This window comes from Plenodomus lingam (assembly GCF_022343315.1).
Source record: "Plenodomus lingam strain CAN1 chromosome Unknown contig_27, whole genome shotgun sequence".
Lineage (NCBI taxonomy): Eukaryota > Fungi > Ascomycota > Dothideomycetes > Pleosporales > Leptosphaeriaceae > Plenodomus > Plenodomus lingam.
In genome coordinates this window covers 575,527-587,717 of record NW_027093942.1, presented here as the reverse complement: position 1 = coordinate 587,717, position 12,191 = coordinate 575,527, and the positions used below count along the sequence as shown (strand labels likewise).

The 12,191-nt window shown below is 53.6% G+C and overlaps 8 protein-coding genes across 8 annotated transcripts; 5 read left to right on the top strand and 3 right to left on the bottom strand.

The window, feature by feature from the left end:
- Positions 1 to 320: 320 nt before the first annotated feature.
- On the top strand, positions 321 to 731 carry IAQ61_007242 (uncharacterized protein; the record flags this gene model as incomplete). The annotated part of the gene is made up of 1 exon (XM_066097500.1): positions 321 to 731. The coding sequence occupies one exon, from the start codon at positions 321 to 323 to the stop codon at positions 729 to 731; it is 411 nt and encodes a 136-aa protein (XP_065952542.1).
- Positions 732 to 1,236: 505 nt separating this feature from the next.
- IAQ61_007241 (uncharacterized protein) lies at positions 1,237 to 3,124 on the top strand (the record flags this gene model as incomplete). Its single annotated transcript, XM_003840773.2, has 2 exons — positions 1,237 to 1,272; positions 1,337 to 3,124. 2 exons carry the CDS (start codon positions 1,237 to 1,239, stop codon positions 3,122 to 3,124), a joined length of 1,824 nt encoding a protein of 607 aa, XP_003840821.1.
- A 1,163-nt stretch (positions 3,125 to 4,287) lies between these two features.
- On the bottom strand, positions 4,288 to 5,181 carry IAQ61_007240 (uncharacterized protein; the record flags this gene model as incomplete). Its single annotated transcript, XM_003840774.2, has 2 exons — positions 4,288 to 4,615; positions 4,691 to 5,181. The coding sequence occupies 2 exons, from the start codon at positions 5,179 to 5,181 to the stop codon at positions 4,288 to 4,290; spliced, it is 819 nt and encodes a 272-aa protein (XP_003840822.2).
- Positions 5,182 to 5,260: 79 nt separating this feature from the next.
- Positions 5,261 to 6,238, bottom strand: IAQ61_007239 (uncharacterized protein; the record flags this gene model as incomplete). Its single annotated transcript, XM_066097499.1, has 2 exons — positions 5,828 to 6,238; positions 5,261 to 5,754 (listed from the first exon to the last, which is right to left on the bottom strand). Exons 1-2 carry the CDS (start codon positions 6,102 to 6,104, stop codon positions 5,261 to 5,263), a joined length of 771 nt encoding a protein of 256 aa, XP_065952541.1. The 5' UTR covers positions 6,105 to 6,238.
- Positions 6,239 to 6,864: 626 nt separating this feature from the next.
- On the bottom strand, positions 6,865 to 9,615 carry IAQ61_007238 (uncharacterized protein). Its single transcript, XM_066097498.1, has 4 exons — positions 8,405 to 9,615; positions 7,924 to 8,294; positions 7,453 to 7,867; positions 6,865 to 7,398 (listed from the first exon to the last, which is right to left on the bottom strand). Exons 1-4 carry the CDS (start codon positions 8,510 to 8,512, stop codon positions 7,108 to 7,110), a joined length of 1,185 nt encoding a protein of 394 aa, XP_065952540.1. The 5' UTR covers positions 8,513 to 9,615; the 3' UTR covers positions 6,865 to 7,107.
- A 399-nt stretch (positions 9,616 to 10,014) lies between these two features.
- Positions 10,015 to 10,768, top strand: IAQ61_007237 (uncharacterized protein; the record flags this gene model as incomplete). The annotated part of the gene is made up of 4 exons (XM_066097497.1): positions 10,015 to 10,171; positions 10,194 to 10,279; positions 10,337 to 10,610; positions 10,664 to 10,768. Exons 1-4 carry the CDS (start codon positions 10,070 to 10,072, stop codon positions 10,766 to 10,768), a joined length of 567 nt encoding a protein of 188 aa, XP_065952539.1. The 5' UTR covers positions 10,015 to 10,069.
- Positions 10,769 to 11,029: 261 nt separating this feature from the next.
- Positions 11,030 to 11,284, top strand: IAQ61_007236 (uncharacterized protein; the record flags this gene model as incomplete). Its single annotated transcript, XM_003840777.2, has 1 exon — positions 11,030 to 11,284. The coding sequence occupies one exon, from the start codon at positions 11,030 to 11,032 to the stop codon at positions 11,282 to 11,284; it is 255 nt and encodes an 84-aa protein (XP_003840825.2).
- Positions 11,285 to 11,578: 294 nt separating this feature from the next.
- Positions 11,579 to 11,998, top strand: IAQ61_007235 (uncharacterized protein; the record flags this gene model as incomplete). Its single annotated transcript, XM_066097496.1, has 2 exons — positions 11,579 to 11,585; positions 11,667 to 11,998. The coding sequence occupies 2 exons, from the start codon at positions 11,579 to 11,581 to the stop codon at positions 11,996 to 11,998; spliced, it is 339 nt and encodes a 112-aa protein (XP_065952538.1).
- Positions 11,999 to 12,191: the final 193 nt, after the last annotated feature.

The window sequence follows — 12,191 nt, the reverse complement described above, 5'->3', positions numbered from 1 at the left end:
CATGCACATACATGATAGTACAGTACCCAGTACGGAGTAGACAGACAGTGGACACAGTGTGTAGGAAGTACTAGCAGGCTGGAAATGAGGACGGACAAGGGCCTCGGATGTCAGGCAGATGTCGATTCGCGGGGGGGAAGGGGAAAAGGGGACGGGCCCAACTCAGCACTTTGCACACAAGACACATACCGGTACCGGTACTGTACCTACACGGACACCCAACCCACACACCAAACGCGCTGTTGTCCGCTGTCCTGTCGTGTCTGTCGCCTGTCTCCTGTCGCCTGTCGCTGCTTCCCTCGCATTCGCTGCTTCCATCCATGGCGCAGACTCGCAGACTTGCCTCGAAGCTTCGGAAGGAACACACGGTGACGCCTTCCTCACATCGGGGCAGGGCTGGCCATGGGGAGGCAGGTGCTGTCGGTGGACAGGCAGGTGCTGTCGGTGGACAGGCAGGCGCGGCCGCTATTGTGTCGCAAATCATTCAATTCCATCCTCCATCCATCCATCCATCCATCCATCCATCCATCAAGCAATCCATCCATCCATCCATCCACCCATCCATCCAGCAATCCATCCATCCATCCATCCATCCATCCATCGACGACGGTGATTTGTGGTCTGCAATTCATCCAGCGCCAGGCCCTCGATATCCACAACGGCCAATCAGCACGGCTGACGCACAAGTGCCTCCGAAACAACAAGGCCAGCACCTTGACGGCTCGCTTTAGTCTCGGTAGGCCGCACATGCCTGTTCCTATAATCCCATCCTACCTAGCTGCCCTCTGAAACCTGAACAAGCTCCTGGGCGGGAACGGGACTGCAGCCAATGTCCGTGTACATGCATGGATCCTACATTGCCTATATCCATACATATCCATCACCGTCGCCCTCTCCATCATCCACGCCCACGACTGCGGCTGCATCTCCTCATCCTCCTTGGCTGTCCAACTGAATTCTGTTCCCAACGCCCCTCCCCGCGCCCCAGACTAAGAGTAGACAACGCTGCCGTTTGTGGCTTGATCTGATCCGCGCCATTGGCTAGTCACACTAGTCCTATCATTGCGAACGTCACGAACATCACGCGCATATCCCCCCCCTCCCCCCCAAACTATTGACGACGCCATTCGCGACTCCGTGGTAGCTATCGTTTGTGTTTTGGCTGCAGTATATCTTCATTGATCCCAGCCTGAAAGACCATTGAACGCATGGTCATCATAATATCAGCTGCCCAACATGAAGCGTAAATTCTCTTTTAATTTGGCGCCGGTGGTAAGAATAGCAACCCCCGTTCAACCAACTAGCCAGCCGTGTCTGGGTTGCTGACTACGCATAGAAGATCGTTTCCAAGACAGAGCCTGTGGCGGCCACCCCACAATCCAAGCCAACAGAGCCAACCCCTCCCCCGTCCGCATCACATTCCCACAAAACACACGCCTCCAGGGACAGCATATGCGACAACTCGCCCTTCATCTGCCGTCGTCCCCTGGATGCGCATACCGAACAGGAACTTCGCCTGGCATGCCGCGCCATTCTGCAAAACTTCAAGCCCTCCGACCATGGCATGGAAGACACGGACCCAAAGCTAGACTTTGGAGGCCTGCAAAGACGGCAAGAAAGCAAGTCACGGGCTACCGAGGTCAGGGTGCGTGCTCCAATGGGAGTCCCTGCAGACCTGCAAAAGACAAGCTCCTTGCATAGGAGCAAGACGAGGACGAGAGCAAAGGCCGATCTAGAGATCAAGGCACGGACACAGCAGAGTGAACTCCCTGTACGGGCAAACAGCAGTCGCAGGCGCGGAGACTTTGCCTGGCTGGATGAACGGGATGATAAGAGGGAAGAGAAGCTCAAGACATATGGCAAGCCGTCCATAGACATGCCTAGGTCTGGAGTGGCACTCTATGACTCGTCTAATGAAGACATCACCCTGCCAGTCACGGTCCCATCGACGCTTGCTAATGCAAAGGTCTCCTCCGCAGCCGCCAACTCGGCGACGCGACCTGGAGGAAAGAGCTCAAACCGGAGATCACAATCAGAGGATCCTGCGGCCATTGCCGACGCACAGGCTTCAGAATGGATGGCAAAGGAGTTGGAGAAGAAGAGACGCCAGGAAGCATCACAGCCCCAGGCTCGACCTTCGACTGCCGTCAATCCTCCGAGTCGCTCGAAGAGCATCAAGGAGAACATCAAGGGTTACGTCTTCCCCGGCAATCGTAGTCGGGCCATCAGTCGGGCCCAGTCCAAAGAGTCACTCAGGCAAGCAGAGGGAGGCGACGATCAAGACCTCCAACGCAGTGGCTCATGGCGAAAATGGACCATGCCTCGCAGGTCGAGCTCAAAGAGCAGGCCTGGAACGTCGGCTGGACCAACAGAAGATGGCGACCAGTCCGCAAGGCCAGACTCTGGACAAGTCAATCTCAACCGAGAGCTACCACCTCTCCCCGGCCTTGACCAATGGAAAGAGCCCGCGGCCGCCACAGAAGACAAAGCCGCCTCCTCCAAACCACCCATTCCCGAAAGCCACATTGCAAACATGATGCGTCCCCAAGACGCAGTTCCGGACCGCTCCCCCGCCACGCACAAACAACACCGCAAAAGCGGTTCCGACACCCTTCTCACGCAATACGCAAACGCCCACCCTCCCCGTGGCTCATCCCGCCACCTCCAAGACACAGCCCAATCCCCCCGCCGCGCACCCCCACCCGGCCCGGACACCACACACTCTCTCATCAGCAGCCTCTCCTCCAGCACCCACACGCGCCACCGCAGCGGCGACAGCCTCACCACCCCCGGCACCGCAAGTCTCGACGCCGGCCCCTTGTCCCGCAAATCGAGCGTCGACGTTACTTCAGCACTACACCCCACCCACACCCACACCGTCTCCGTCTCCGTCGCCGCCGAGCCCAAATCAGCGTCCAAGAAGGACGAGCAGCGCTCCCGCCTCAAAAAGGTGTTTACCGGGTGGATGTCGCGCAAGGAGAAGAAGGAGGATTGGGTGCAGAGTAAACTTGACAAGGAGGGGCGAGGGGCCGAGCGTGTCTTGGTGCAGGATGGTAATTCTTCAGCGGTGGCGGCGGCAACAGGTACGGCTAATGCGACGGCGAGTCCGGTGGTGAGGTATTGAGCCTCGCTTTTGTTCCTCTTGTCCGGTTTTCTCGCTTTTTGCAGAAGTCGAGCGGGGAATGGAATGGGAAAGACGGGCCCCGTTGGCTTTGAATGGCAGTCTTTTTTCACAAACTCACAAGCTCCTACTTGCACCTCGCACTTTGCTCTATCAGCGCCGTCGTAACTCACCCGGGACTATCAGCGTATACCGCTTGATTTCTTTTTTTTTATACTCCTTGGATTTCTCCAAGAGGGACGCGGGAGAGTTCCTCTTCAGTTGTATAGCGAGCGTGTTATTTTTTCTTTTTCTCACTTTCTCACTGTTTATTAGGGGGGGGGTTGGGTCTGGGGTTGGATAGATGGGGTTTGGGGATTTTCTTTTTTTTTAATGGGGACTTGAAGGGCGGGGGTGGGGGTGTAGGGTATGGTATTTCAAGGCATGGGGTCGATTGATGGTATGCTATGCTATGGCATAGTGTAGTGCTGTTGTGTAGCGCTGTATGGCATGGTATAGCGTACTGTAGCATACTATGGCGGAGCATGACATGGCACATTATGACACAGTACAGTACAGTACAGTATAGTACAGTAGATCAGCACAACCTAACCATCTCATATCAACTCTATTCCACCTATTCCGCCATTCTATTCCATCCTAATCTAGACTGTGCAAAAGCCCTGGATTCACATTTGTAGTCTTCTTCATCTTCGTCTTCACATCCACATCTACACCTACATCCCCATCCCCACACGCCTATATCTACATCTATATCTATATCCATATGTACAATTAACACCCCCCCCCCCCTTTCCTTTTGACTGCTGATTATTAATGTTTTTGCTTACTTTTTTTTCTTAGCTTCTTCCCTCCTATGCCTCTTTCTCTTCATACAGCTAACTCCCACTATAACGGTATATTTCCAAGTTGAATAGTTCAAAAGTCTACAACAACCACATCATCATCACCACCCTACCACGCCGTAAAAAATAAAAGATTCGTATGTCTTGTGCAGGTAGGTAGATGGGCTAGTCATAGTTGCTTCGTTACAATGCACGCTATGCTGTGCTACATTATACTATGCCATGCCATATCCTGTCCTATCCTGCCCTCTCCTATTCTATACTCATGCAACGCCAAACATCTCCACTCGTTCACCCTGCACATCCCATTGCCACCCCCATCTACAGACCGCGACGACAACGTTCGAGGAACCAGCGCCAAAGCCTGCAGAGGACATGACGGATCCAGAAGCGGTAGGTGCGGCGAATGAGAAACAAGGTGGCCTGGCAGGGCCCCAGGAGCACTGTCGCGATCACGATAAAGGTTATGATAAAAGGACAGAGCATGAGAATGAGCATCGAGAAGGCAAAACTGGCGACACGGTGTCGAGTGTCCCATTCGTACTCGTCGTCGGATTCGTCGTAGTCGTCGTCATCAGATTCGTCCACGTTGAGAAATGGGAGATCTGCGGGATTCATCGTAAATGTCAGCGGACCATCTGCCGGTGGACTACAGCGTCTTATTAGCCATGCAGCGTGTGGGAAGAGGCGGCGTGGTAAAAATGCTTGATCGGATGATCAGTACATTCTGTCTCCACCCAGACTTCCACCGCTCATGACGGTGCCGAGAAAGTTGCTGTCGCCTCCTCCGTAGCCGCCAGACATGCCGCCGTTCATGCCCATTCGGCTCCTGTTCTGGGACTTGGCGTTCTCAACTAGCTGGCTGGTGCGTCCGAGATCCCTAGCCGCCGACACGGAATTGGTGATGGATGAGAGAAGATTGACGAGCTGGACATCCGAGGCTTCTTGTTGTGATTCAAGGTTGAAGGCGTCTGAATCTGGTGGCGCAAGAATCTTGATACGGGCCAACATGGCTGAGACGCTGCGCAAAATCGAATGATCTAGCGGTAGTGTGCTTTTTGCGTCCATGGAAGGCGCGACGGGTAATGACGAGTCTGAGAGGTACGAACGAGGGAGCGCATCGAGGTATGCACGAAGGAGTGCTATGCGACGGCTCAGCATGCGGATGGCATTCATCTTTGCCGTCAGTGAAGAGAGTACTGTGTCTGTCAGCATAAACTCTATAGCCAGCGTTTGTAATCACATACTCTCGTCATCCTCTGCCGTCATAACAGTCGAGTCGTCAACATTTTGCTCATGCTCCTTTTCCTTCTCCTTTTGCTTGCCCTCGAAGTAGTCGCCTTGCAGCAACGTCATCGGCGTTGGGAGAGCCGTTCTTCGGTGTACTAGGACCGCCGGTCGAGCCTTCCACAGCCGTAGCATTGCCACCTCCGCGGGCAACAAAGTCTACGGATATCATCTCAGCTTCCCCAGTCTCTATCGAATATACAAGCTCCCGAAACTTTGTAGACTTGGCTTGCACTGCGCCATCAATGTCCATGGCCTTGTCATTTGGCTCGCTAGTTGTCGAGACCGATATTGACTCGTACAGGGTGAGGGGTAGTTTGCCAGCAGCGGTTGCTTCGGAGAAGGCCGTCTCTGCGTGGAAGAGTAACAGGAGGGGCGACTCTGTATACAGCTCTGATATGCGCGAATGTATAGGGAGAATGTGAGGCTCTGGGCCTGAAACTGCGCCCAAGGTGAACCAGCCCACCAGGTCAAGTTGTGGTTGCTTGTGAACGTCCTTGACTAGCAATCGTCAGCTCTGCGAATTACTGGAAGTCGGGGTTGGTATCTCAAAGATATCAAACAGACTACTTACAGTCTTCCAAACGTTTACTGAACCACTCATCATCGAGCGCTACATCTCCGTCCGCATTGATGTCGAGCTTTGCCTGGAAAGCAACCTCCATGGTGACATTCTGACCATCTTGAGAGCCTAATATCGCCCCTACTATTGGACCCGTCTGTCGTCGTAGAGTGTGTCGCGTAATGCAGTCTGAAATGGTGAGGAGTACCAGCGGGTGCAGTTGTACCGAGGGCGAACTGTCTGATGCCCGTGTTGTGGAGATGAGTGAATTTTGTGAAGCGCCCGCCATCTGTGTAGCAGTCTTGTGCAATGTTCCTCGTCGTCAAGAGTGAAGCAGTCAAAGCTTGAAAGCGAGGTTCGGCGACTTGGACAGTCTGGCTGTGTTGACGTCAAAAGGCAATCGCGTTGTTGGGTGGTGGGGTGTGGAGCTACGGTGAGCTAGGCTGCCGCTGTCGTCGGCACTTTTTGCTCCATGCTCCGACCCACGTGATAGCGCGATGTGGCTTCACACCAAAAAAGTCGTCTTGGCAACATCGTCGCCTTACCTCCCTCTCAAGGCAGACCTATCTCCAGGGAAGCACTGTTAAGAGCATGATTGCTCTATCAAGTAGGTACAGTCATCGTGGCACAGTGTCCCTGTCGGTCCTTGCAAGCCCAGCCCTGTCAAGCATCTGCCGCCGTAGGCCCTTCCAAAGGTGAGCGGAGCCGCACTCAGTAGCGTCAAGCTGGCTTCCATTCCTGCGTGAGATCCATTGAGAACACGGAATGAGGTCCGATGGCCAATTAGCCTGGCTTGTACCTGCACACAAGATCCTTCTATGGCCTGCATGTCAAGCACATGGAAAGATTGGGGACGGCCCGATACTTACACCGCTGCCTGGGTACCAAGCAACCGAAGCTGCCGCTTAGGCAAATGTATGGGTACTGAGCGCGGCAGTTGCATCATAGGTTGCATGCGTCAGGATCAGCGGCCAGCAGCTGATATTGCCATTACTGGAAGCCCACAACCAAGACGTGCAAGTGTTTAGCCAAGCCATCGTTACATTGTGCAATAAATTAATATCGGATTTGCAAATACATACATGACGTTATTTTGGCAGAATGGGGAGAACGAGTGCTATCTTACTCATGTACGTTCGAAATGACAGCAAGGGAAAAAATTTGTCAAACGCCTGGCAATTGCCGCTGGTATTCCAGTTCGCCCCTCTAGGTCATCTCTATTGTGTTGTCATGGAAAGCGGAAAAACATAACGAAGGGGTATCATCGATCAAGCGAACGTGCGAGCAACTTGCTACATCTCAACAAGCACCTTGAGGACGAGATTACCGTCTTTGTCAATGGTCTTGCCTGCGAGCTCGAACGCCTCCATTGTCGAGCCAAGACCTTGGAAGCGATGCGTTATCATCTTGTCGAGACTTGGTAGTACACCGGCAGACAGGATTTTGATACCCGTTGCGTAGGTGTTGGCGTAGCGGAAGATGCCGAGGATGTCAACCTCCTTCAGGTGAGATGCCGACATTGGGAGGGTTTGGATGGGAGTGCCCATTCCCACCATGATGAGTTTACCGCCCGGTCTGGTTGCCTGAAAGGAGTCAGAAGTTGGTTCAAACAGATCTTCCGGCCGGTTGACACTTACGTAAAGTCCAGCTTGCATGCAGATCTCCTTTCCAGTGCAGTCAAACGTCACATCAGCACCCTCGAAATCCATGTCGTTTAGCGAGGCTATTTGCATAACATCTGTAGCCAACTCCTTCGCAACTGCGAGTTTCTCTGCTGTTTCGTTTGACGTTTTCCGCGGGCTTACAATGTAGCCTTTGTGTGCAAATCCATTGGCAAGGGCATAATTTATGCGCCCATGGTCAATGTCTGCAATTACAACGGTGGTCGCGCCCGATACTTTGGCCATGGCAGCAGTCAGCAGCCCAACCGTGCCAGCTCCAAACACAATTGCCGTGTCTCCCTGCTCAATCCCCGCTCTCCGCGTTGCGTGAATGGCGACTGACAAGGGCTCTAGAAGCGCTGCAGACTCCAACGAGACATGTGCAGGAAGTCTGTTTAAGGTTATTAGCTAACGTGTTGGTTGCGGGGTGGATTATGCAGGTCATACTTGTGGCACCACTTCGCAGGGTGGTTGATGCGTTCCTGAAGCGTCCCCTGGAAATGAGGAAATGATTTGGCGCTACTTCGAAACCGCATCTTCGGGCACAGATTGTAACGGCCGCGTTGGCATGACCTGCAATCGTCACATGGCACACCAACCTCCAGCGCGACTCGCTCGCCAATCTGGAAATTGGTAACACCTTGGCCCACTGCTACCACAACACCGGCAGACTCATGGCCTAGTGACAATGGCTCGCAGGCCTGCAGGTCCCCATTGCGGAACTTGTTGTAGTACGAGCAGTCGCTCCCGCAGAGGCCAGTGGCTTTGATCGCGATCTGGAGTTCATTGGCGGCAGGTTCCGAGATGATACGGGTTTCCTGTTTCAATCAGATTAGCATCAAGTGTTCAGATTTGCAGGCACAGAGACTGCCCCCACGGCCAGTGGGAGTGGGAGGCGTGGGATAGGTAACGGAACAGGAAAGCGTACCAGACGCAAGTCTCTTGGCCCATGTAAAACAGATGCCACAATAGTGGACGGCTTCGAGTAGTGCCTCGCTGGGATTGGGTAGATGTCTGCCAGTGCGGAGGGAGCCATTACGAGAGAGGATGAATGTATGGGGGTGGATGGCCGTAATAGTGCGGGAGGAAGTGAGGAGAGCGATAGCTAGCAGACACTACCCCACGAAGGCGTGGAGGCTGATATACATGTTGAGAAGGTCTCAACCGGGCCACCTGGCCTGGCACAAAGCTGGGCCTGCCTCTCGTTCGTGCATCGGCGAGATAATGAAATCGCATAACGGAAGCCTCGAGACAACCACGCCATTTGCTGGGCGGATCAATCTGGCGGATGGAGCATGGATAGGGGATGCGCGAGCATTGCTACTTGGTACGAGTGGATTCGCACAGTCTTTTCTTGATGCCGTTACCCTGTGTCCGTGAATGAGGCTAGTAGTCGAGTGGATACTTGCGGGAAGCTCCTGCAATTCGCTTGGACGACTAGTGTAGAGACCATTGGTCCTGGCGACTTGCTTGGTGTTACTTTTACCGGATCAGCGTGGGAAGTCCGGGACGAGTATACAAAGACGCCACAGAGGGCCAATCGTGTTGAGATGGGGTCTGAAGTGGGATGGGTCAAGAGTAACAGCAGTCTATCGGAGGCCGCGCCAGCAGGTTGAAACAGCGATAAGGCAGTCTTTGCTGTTGTGGAGCATTAGCTTTGAGTTGCGTTGGGATTACCTACATGTGCTAGCCTCTAGGTAGTATGCGGTGATCTGGTGGGTAGGTAGGTACCATAGTGTCCTGCAGGCAAGCAACATTGGCCTACAGATCCCTGAGCGAAGATGCAGGAAACATCAGCCTGATATGCAGGCTAGAGAATGTTTAACGGTGGGTAGCCTGTCTTCCATGGCCAAGTTCGACCATGGCTGAGTCGGTTGACCCCGGTCCCTCATCAATCTTTGGGAAGATTCCGGGCCGTGCATCTAGGTAGACGGGGAGTTTTTATTACCGACTGGATCGAAGCGCCTGAGCGTTCTTCCAGAAGACATGCAGAAGTTGCAGCGTAATACCTATACGGTACGAAGTCGTAAACCCATTTGGCAGGGGTCAGTCATGCATGACAGGTGGTGCTGATGCTCCTTGCTCGCTCTGAAGTCTGCGGCTCATCCCAGGATAGAAGAATGATTAGGGGGGGGGGGGATCAGCTGTGCGGGAGGCTCGGAGCACGGTTATGGTTTAATTTTGTTTCTCTTCTCGCTCCCGTGATACGGCATGTTGGCGGCGTGATTCTGAAGCATGATCTGGCAGGATCAAGGCAGCTCGTTGGTCGAAGGTCCGCCGTTGGCCAGCGATGTCGCAGGGCCGCATCGCAACGCAACCTTGAAAGGCGTTTGGAGGCAATGGTCAGGTTGCGGTACAGGTTATGGTGGCGGTACTCTAGGCGCAAGGAGCACACAGTAGAGGGTTGAGGGTTAGGCAGAGGTTAGCCGAGAAGGATCCCCAGTTGACGAAATGTCTTGAGCGCTCGTTACGTGTACCGTACCGGCCTGGCGGGACAACCACGTGCACGGTTCTTATCAATCGCCCATTGAGCAACAGGAAGCCCGACACGAACGAGTGGCCCCAGACATACCACACCGTACGTAGCGCCAGCATGCAGAAGACAATCCGCCGCCCGTCTGTCCACTCCACTGTCCGCTTCGGGGCTATCGAATCTCTGTTCTGTTACCGTAGCGAGTGCGCGGCACAAGGGCATGTATGTAGTACCTACTACATAGGTACCTGGCACACGCAGCGTCCTTGCACGGGGTGCTGCAATGGCCCCCTCAGATCTGCATCATCTGCTTCTCTCCAGCCCCGAACGGTGAGGTTGAGGTTGAGAACCTGTCATTCCAGACATCCCGATTTTCACGACGAACAGCGGTGATCGCAAGCGCGGAGTCGGGATGGGCATGGCCATGCCGTCCAACAGGCGAGAAATCACAGGCACGCTGGCTGCTGGCATCCATGGATGGTGTGAGTACGCGGTACGGTGGGGACCTAGTCGGTACGAGTACCAAGCAAGTACTACCTACCTACGGTATCTCTCCGACTGCCTTCTCATTCGATCACCCATCCTTCTCGCGCTACCAACCGTGTTGCAGCAGCGGGACGGCAGAAGCAAAATCACGGCTTGCATAGGCACATGGCAGCTGGTATGTAGGTAGGTTCAGTACAAGGTTCAGTACAAGGTACAGTGAGTATGTAGACGCCAGGGTACAACAGAATCACGTCGGCACGGCAGAGCACCAAGATGGTGTGTCTGTCATGGCACGCCGTACAAGCGAACATCATCTACTATACTCTAGAATGACAGTCATCTAGAATGGCAATGCCCCTCGCCCCCACCCCCTCCTAACTGGAGACAACAAACAAAGCCGACTAGGTAAGAAAGACCAAGATGCGCTGCGCTGTCCATATGACAACCACACACTGCGCCCTCTAGTCTGCAATGTGCATCGCCTCGCCATTGGCATGTGAGAGGCGATAAAACACCATGCAAACCGATAAGGTAGGTTTCCATAGCGTACATGCATAGCTACTTACACACACTACCATGGTACAGACGTCAACCATGTACATACGTCGTACCTCAACCCAAGCCAAGTTACCAGACGCACGTCCAGGTCAGCGCTATGGACTAACATTTGCCATAACCTTGTCAGGCAAAACGCCAGGATGTCACGTCAACCGGCAATCTTCGTTCAGTCTAATGCATGATCCTTCGGATGCAGCAGGCGGTGAAGAAGCTCGCCATACCAAGCCTGAATACGTCTTCCAAATACCTGCGCACTTGCGCGCATTTCCTGCCCTTCACCGTCGGCTATAACTCTCAGGCACTTCCATCTCGAGTTGCGGCGGTGAGGAGAAACTTCCTACTCGTCCGATGCAGGCGACCTCACTACGGTAACCCTGAACACACGAATCTTGTCGCAGTGGCGGTCAGCCGGAATCTACCACCCATTCATCTCCATCATGACTAGAAGCAGTAGGTACCATACGGTAACGGAGCCATGAACCCGCAGAATTTGCCAGAGTCCACCCGCCGGCTGCCAAACGAGCCTTTATTCACGACCAGAACAGCCACAATGTACAACGCTGCCTTTTTACTGGCTACAAAATCATGTCAAGTACCAGAGATATGGGGCATGCATGTGCGGAGGGGACCTGCATCCGGTATATGATTCCTTTTCAGGGAGGCTGAAATTTAGGTATACGAGCATTGTCCAAGATCTCGAATACAACACGGACTGCTGCAACCCAGTGCCACAATCTTCTCTCGAAACTTCCAATGCAATGGCTGCAAGGAATTCAAGATGATTTGAATTTCAACGACCGAATTTTGGGTTTGGCCAGTCTCTCAAACCGAGGCAGCACTTCATGTGATTCTACCGACGCGTTCCGAGTTGGAGCGTTCGGACACGCCAAGATTTCCTGGACGTTGCAACTTGTACCGGTACGGGTACTGTGTTCATTGTCCGATATCGATGCAGACATGAACCGCAAGCTGGTCATAGCATCGAAGTCGCATACAATCTCCTAGTAGGGAGGCTGAATCATGGCATGCTGCCAACTCTAAAGAAGATTTGACATGTACAAAGTTCCAGAATAAAAGGACTCATCGCCATGCCTCCGCGCGGTGGCACCCGTTTTGACCGATGACAGGGCCCGACAGTACCGGTACTGTACTTGTGCGATGCAAGGTGACCGGTTCAAGAACCTGAGCCCGAATGCAC

Coding starts and splice junctions, on each gene's coding strand:
- IAQ61_007238 (XM_066097498.1), bottom strand. CDS start 8,512: ATGGCTCCCTCCGCACTGGCAGACATCTACCCAATCCCAGCGAGGCAC. Junction 8,295..8,404: donor GGCCAAGAGACTTGCGTCTG/GTACGCTTTCCT, acceptor TGATTGAAACAG/GAAACCCGTATCATCTCGGA. Junction 7,399..7,452: donor GCATGCAAGCTGGACTTTAC/GTAAGTGTCAAC, acceptor GACTCCTTTCAG/GCAACCAGACCGGGCGGTAA.